General features: G+C 50.4%; 1 protein-coding gene across 1 annotated transcript in view; it reads right to left on the bottom strand.

Moving 5' to 3' along the window:
- Positions 1-1735, bottom strand: part of mark4b (MAP/microtubule affinity-regulating kinase 4b) — a gene marked incomplete at both ends in the record, with an annotated part of 32506 nt that extends 30771 nt beyond the window's left edge. Inside the window, one exon of the mRNA XM_084458302.1 lies at positions 1691-1735. Within this exon, the coding sequence (XP_084314428.1) occupies positions 1691-1735 (45 nt within the window). The remainder of the gene's footprint in view (positions 1-1690) is intronic.
- Between the last annotated feature and the right edge of the window lie 5338 nt (positions 1736-7073).

Genomic DNA, 7073 nt, shown 5'->3' with positions numbered 1-7073 from the left:
ACCAACCACAATACAGCGCTGCTGAGCTCAGGCTTGGGTATTACTGTAGATTTGATACAGTAGCTCACGCAAGTCTACAGGTTTCTGGCGAAGTCACCCTTAATGGATGGATGGATGGATGGATGGATCACTATGAGCTACTTCTATTACATCCACGCATCCTGATGCACATACAGATGCATACACACACACACATACACACACACACGCTTGCATACACACACATGCATACACACACAAATACATACATACACATGCATGTATACTCACACACATGCATGCATATACTGTACACACACACACACGCACACACACACGCATGTATGCTTACACACACACATACATGCGCACACCCTGTCACTCAGCCAGTCTCCTCTGCTGTAGATCTCTGACTCCAGGCTTTCCCAGAGAGAGAGAGTGGGGGGGGGGGGGGGGGGGGACACACACCGAGGAACACGATACAATCTACAATCACTTAATTACACTCATGTCAAAGAGGCCTGCTGGGACACAGGAGCAACCGAGCAACGTGATAGGCCGAGGCTAGAGATGGGTGTCGGCTTCCCCCTGCTTTTCTCTCTCCCAGGGTTCTGAGAGGAGGAGAGGGGGGTGGGGGGTTGGGGGGGGGGGGGCGGAGAGACAGGGGAGAGGCCCCTCTCCTGGTTTCCATGGCGAGGTTGCCAACGAGAGAGGCTTGTGACAGAGGGGTGTGTTTTGTTCCTGGTTTCTTTCGCAACAGGGACCACCAATAGCGACTGGACGACAACAGATCAGGCCTCTCAAGACCTGCTTTCCTTTTAGGCTACATTTGGGTGTGGTTGAGTCAACGGCCATTATAGAGGTGGGCTTGTCCAATTAGGTAGATCCGGCTGGATCTCTCAGCACATCTGAGAAAGGCCACTGACCCTGTGTCAATAAACAGATATATGTCTCGGCCTATAACTGTCATTTAACCCTGCGTGGAGCGGGCCAGCGTGGAAATGGCGGACTGTCCCTTTACGCTGAGTAATTACAGTGCTGCTGGGGCAGACGGACTACAGGGACGAAGCCGAAACATCCGCCCCACCGATTGAGGAGAAAAGGGGTGGAGTTTCTGCCTGCGTTGACATCAAGCTCGCACTAGTTGTCCAAAAGTCACCGTTTCCCCAGGAGCCAAGGACAGTGAACCGAGCTATCTGTGAAAACAGACTGCCCTAAAAAGCACACAATTTTGCTACACGGTGTTTGACGTTGAATCGACACATTGTTTCATTAATGTAGCCTATATGGTTACATCAGATATTGATTTGGGTGACTGTCTTTCTAGGGACAGCAGCAGGCATGCGCACTGGAGAGACCGGTGAGAAATGGTGGTGGTCTCCCTCCCTGGCTATTCTTCCGTTCACCGGAACAAAATGTGCCATGTAAATATGGTTTATCAACATTGTTATTCAGTAAATATGGTTAATCAACATTGTTATTCCACGCAATGTGTCAACAGGCATCAGGAGTCAAACAGATTACTCCCTACAGTAGGCTGTGACACTCCGGCACTAAAGCAGCGGAGATTAGGCTTAGAGCTGTGTGTGTGTGTGTGTGTGTAACCTTACTTGATTTGCAACTATGCCATCACAAGATAGCTTGACCCCAGCGCTATAGGTTTGAAAGGGCAGCAGTACAATTATGAAAGGCAGTAAAATATGATGCTTACATGTTCGGCGTTCCGCTCGTTCCCCGGCAGTGCTGCGCGTGACATTGTTCCTGTCCAGCGATGCTTGATTTAGGCTATTTATATATTTAGGTTTCGGTGTATTTACAGGATTAAATTGTAGCGGATAACGGTCAACATTTGCCGCCCAGGACACAGCCCCGATCAGAGCTCCAAGGCAGCAACCGATGCTTTTTTTATTCAACCGGCTAAACCGGGGTTGGGAGCAGACGGATAATTGGATTCTCAGACAATCGTCATTTTCATTGTCAAAAAGGCAGCGCAGCAAATCGCGTATAGTCTCTGACCAATCTACGACAGGGCTACTTCATATTTGGCTGATGCCCGTAGGAGGCAACAAGCCTCATCATGTTGTAATAAAAAACAACCCAACCCCAAAACAGGCTTCTTCTCCGACGCTATCGCACCATTTCCGTGGATAAAAAGATGGATTGTGTCCAGGGTGTATTCAGACGGAAAAGGGGCGCAGCTCCATAATCAGCGTGCTAGCAACCCGAAGAAAACAATCGGCGAAACAAAAAACTGCAAGTCAGGTAGCTCTGGCGTGTACGCACCACGACCGTGGACGTGTCGATCACAAAGATTTCTGATTCCGATTGCCAATCGGTAGTGATGCTCGAGAAAGCCAACAGCTCCACTGAGAACTAAGGAAGAACACGGGCCTGTGTCGGAAAATAACCCAATAGGCGGCACAGTTTATTAGACAGCCCAGGGCCTACAAAATCAATACAAAAAGAAGTCAAATCGTGGATAGAGCATCGACGGATGTGGGCTAGGCTACAGTCACCCTTATCCTCTCCGTCTGTAACTTCGCTGGCAGTTCCAGTTCGCTGGCACCGTCGGATAATCTTCAGCGGACGAAAAACGACAGTTTTCTTCTTCTTCGCATAGCCTACAATTAGGCTATAGCCAGTTCTGGCATCTAAAACGGCATCCCCAAAACTGCATGACAAGGACCAGGGGGAAGGACGTCAGGAGAATGGGGAGTGCTGCTGCGTCGGAGGCTCGTACACACACACACACACACACACACCCTTCCCCCATGGTCTTAAAGAGACAATCCCCCCTTTCTTCCGCTGTTAGCAGCAGTTACCGGAGCCAGCCACCAGACCAGCGTGGTATTCATATCGCTGTGTGATTAGAGTAAAGGTGTCTGATTACAGGGGGTGCAGTTATGCTCAGCTGTAGGCTACTAGAGTCTACAGGTTTAGAGTCCATCTTGAAATAAATTATTGTAGTAGTAGTAGTAGTAGACTTACTTGCAGATATTAGCACTAACAAGAAAGAGGGAGCACAGACCACCCCTGAATGCATTTTGTGGCTCTGTGCACACCAAAATTTAATGGGTTGTGAGTTGACCCATGCTACACCCCTCCACCGAGTTTCATGACAATCAGTATGGTAGTTTTAGCGTAAAGCTTTTCTAAAAAAGGAATGGAGGTTAATGACCGGCCATGTTTGGGTGGCTCGTGGACCCGCCTTGTGATTCGGATCCACTCCAAAATTGAATTGGTTCTAAGGTGGGCCATGCTACACCCCTCCACCAAGTTTCATGAAAATCGGTCGTGTAGCTTTTGCATAAACCTGGTCTAAAAAATGAATGGAGGTGAATGGCCGGCCATGTTTGGATGGCCCGATAATTCAGATCCGCCCCAAATTTAATAGGTCGGACCAAGTTGGACCATGGTGAAAATCGGTCCAGTAGTTTTTGCGTAATCCTGCTACCAGACAAACACACAAACACGCCACCGAAAACATTACCTCTCGCCCTGTCACTAGGGCGGAGGAAATTAAACAATAATACCCCAGTTGCCTAACCATAATATCCTATCCATGGCCAGATTGGTTTGGGGGAATATCTAAACACATCCTTAACATTTGTGGACCCAGTTTTACAATTAAGTGATCCATCTGTGCTGCTGAAATAGCTGCATGCGGTGCCTCTCACCATGGCTGGTCCTTTATTCAAGTACCTTAGAAGAGCCAGGTACAGCAACGTTTCATCAGTCTTTACCCATGACTGCCAGAAATCTTCTCCTTCATCAAAGCACATATGGCTTTCAACTGTTTTCAATTCTTTACCTGTGTCAACCCACCCTTAAGGTGGTTCAGTGTTGGGCACTGTCAACCCACCCTTTCCTGTTCCAATGAATTGAGTAAATAATGGTAAATGGACTACACTTATATAGCGCTTTTATCCAAAGCGCTTTACAATGAAGGCCTCTCATTCACCCACTCACACCAATGGCGGTAGCTGCCATAAAATGTGCCAGCCTGCTCATTGGGAGCAATTTGGGGTTCAGTGTCTTTCCCAAGGACACTTCGACATGTCGCCAGGAGGAGCCGGGATTCAAACCGCCGACCCTACGATCATTGGACGACCCGCTCTACTTCCTGAGCTACAGCCGTGTCTCATTCTCTCCTCTCGTCTCCTAAAACATTTAACCAGCCTTCCCCTGCATAAGAGAAATGACCTGCAGCTTTAATCACGTCACCTGGACCAGCCCGCCGCCAGACAGCCTCCTCTCGTCCCTGGTGCCAGACAGCCTCCTGCCAGCCCCTCGTCCCTGGTGCCAGACAGCCTCCTGCCACCCCCTCTTCCCTGGTGCCAGACAGTCTCCTGCCATCCCCTCTTCCCTGGTGCCAGACAGCCTCCTGCCACCGCCTTGTCCCTGGCGCCAGACAGCCTCCTGCCACCCCCTCTTCCCTGGTGCCAGACAGCCTCCTGCCACCCCCTCGTTCCTGGTGCCAGACAGCCTCCTGCCACCCCCTCGTCCCTGGTGCCAGACAGCCTCCTGCCACCCCCCAGTCACTGGTGCCAGACAGCCTCCTCCCACCCCCTCTTCCCTGGTGCCTGATCATGGAGACGCCTCGTAATGACCGGGAGATCAGGAGTGTATACAGTAGGCCCTATGTCAGCTCTGGGCTTGTTCAGTACGTGCCTCTCCTGGTTCCAGCATGGGACGAGAGAATGAGTGAGAACGGGAGGGAGGGAGAGAGAGAGAGAGAGATTCGAAGCAGGAGAAAAATAACCGAAACACCTTGACAATGGTGCTAACCAGCGGGTTTTTGGAGTCGCTATTGGAGAGCAACTTGAACCTACCGTCCGCTTCTGCGTCAGAGTAACCTGAGCTCTGATCAACATCCAGTACTTTAGCATTGCCAGCCAGCCATCTGTGACTGGACCATGTAGTCCAATCATTTGATGTGGAATTTTCAATAGTCCTGATGGGGCAGGGGGTGGGTTGGAGCAAAAGCACCCAGCGTTGCTAGGGTTGTGTTTGTGAGAGGAAGGGAGTCAGTGTGTGTGTGTGTGTGTGAGTGTGTGGATGGTGTGTGTGTGTGTGTGTGTGTGTGTGCTGTACGGTGTGTGTGTGTGTGTGTGAGTGTGCATGTGTGTGTGTGTGTGTGTGTGTGCTGTACGGTGTGTGTGTGTGTGCTGTACGGTGTGTGTGTGTGCTGTAGGGTGTGTGTGTGTGTGTGCGTGGCCTAGTCTGGGCCTGGGCATGATTGTGACGTGTGTGCAGTGGAGTGGATCGGGGCAGTTGATCCATCTTCCTGGGCACCGGCCGACCCTGGAGAACCTGAACACACTGTGCAGGCCCACAGGCTCCAGACTCTGAACACACTGTGCAGGCCCACAGGCTCCAGACTCTGAACACACTGTGCAGGCCTGCAGGCTCCAGACTCTGAACACACTGTGCAGGCCTGCAGGCTCCAGACTCTGAACACACTGTGCAGGCCTGCAGGCTCCAGACTCTGAACACACTGTGCAGGCCTGCAGGCTCCAGACTCTGAACACACTGTGCAGGCCTGCAGGCTCCAGACTCTGGACGCTGGTGTGGTCAGCCCCAGTGTCTGGCCACAGACTGCTGTCCTCACTTCGCTGTCGGTTCTTTGATTTCTGGTTCTATAGTGGTCAGATCCAGGACGAACCTCATATCCCTGTGTCTGTCTAGCCCCGGCCATCCCAGCTCCGGCTAGCTCTGCCCTCGGCAGTCCGAACACAGCTGTTGCGGCGCCCCTGCCGACCCCCCTACGTCTCCGACGCTGCTCTAATCTGTAATCTGGATGGGATTATGCGGTCTGGGCGGCCTTCCTGGGCAATGCTGCCCTGCTCGACCCGGCAATTCTCTAGTCTGCCCTTCTCTGATCGGTTCAGTTGAGTTCTGTTCTGTAACGTCAGTTCAGTTCAGCTCTGTCTCTGCTCTGCCTTCTATAAAGCAACCACTCCATCCATCCATCCATCCGTCCGTCCGTCCGTCCATCCATCCATCCATCCATCCATCCAACCAACCATCCATCCATCCATCCAACCAACAATAAGACCATCTGGCCACCTACCTCAAAGTTGATAGAGGACATTCATAACGTCAGGTCATGTTTGTGAAGACTTGCAGGGTCATTATGCTGTTCCTCTGGTCTTGGCTGAGTGGTACTGTATGTTTGAGCTCCATCTAGTGGTGTAATGGCATCATCTCGGTTGATATTCACTGGTTCTGTCAGTTACTTCCTCTCTCAGCTGAACAATCTTCCCACTCTCATCTCATATTACAGCCATGTTACAGATTTATAATTATTCTGGGCCAAATACAATATCCCTACATTTTCCCATTGATCCCAGAAATCTCCACTATACTGTAGTACTTCTCCTGGTCTTAAGTACCTTGATCACCAGTTTTAGACCTACTAAAAGGACTGTTCATGAGCTTGCCATAATGTCTTAGAACCAGAGATGAACCAGGGAAAGAGAGAGTGGGGAGAGTGAGAGAGATAGACAGGGAGAGAGTGAGTGAAAGACAGATAGGGAGAGAGTGAGTGAGAGAGATAGACAGGGAGAGAGTGAGTGAGAGACAGATAGGGAGAGAGTGAGTGAGAGAGATAGACAGGGAGAGAGTGGGTGAGAGAGATAGACAGGGAGAGAGTGAGAGACAGACAGGGAGAGAGTGAGTGTGAGAGAGACAGGGAGAGAGTGAGTGTGAGAGAGAAAGGGAGAGAGTGAGTGAGAGACAGACAGGGAGAGTGAGTGTGAGAGAGACAGGGTGAGAGTGAGTGTGAGAGACAGACAGGGAGAGAGTGAGTGAGAGATGCATAGACAGGGAGAGTGAGTGAATTAGGCCAATATTCATTACTTATACAGTACATATTAAAAAATTAGCCTTCAAATCAGAATCAGATTTTACAATCATTTAAAACGAGCAACCCCAACTCCTTCCATTACAAAACTTTAAATGCCAACATATGAGCAAACTGAGAGCTCCCCTCAGTGTGTGAGAGAAAAAGCAGAAGGGCTCACCCCCAGTAAGATCGACGTCATCGAACACCTGGCTTGTACCACCAAGGCCCTCGTATCTTTATAGACCTG

Source organism: Borostomias antarcticus, assembly GCF_949987555.1.
Source record: "Borostomias antarcticus genome assembly, chromosome: 1".
Classification (NCBI taxonomy): Eukaryota; Metazoa; Chordata; class Actinopteri; order Stomiiformes; family Stomiidae; genus Borostomias; species Borostomias antarcticus.
This window is presented reverse-complemented; position numbering and strand designations above follow the sequence as displayed.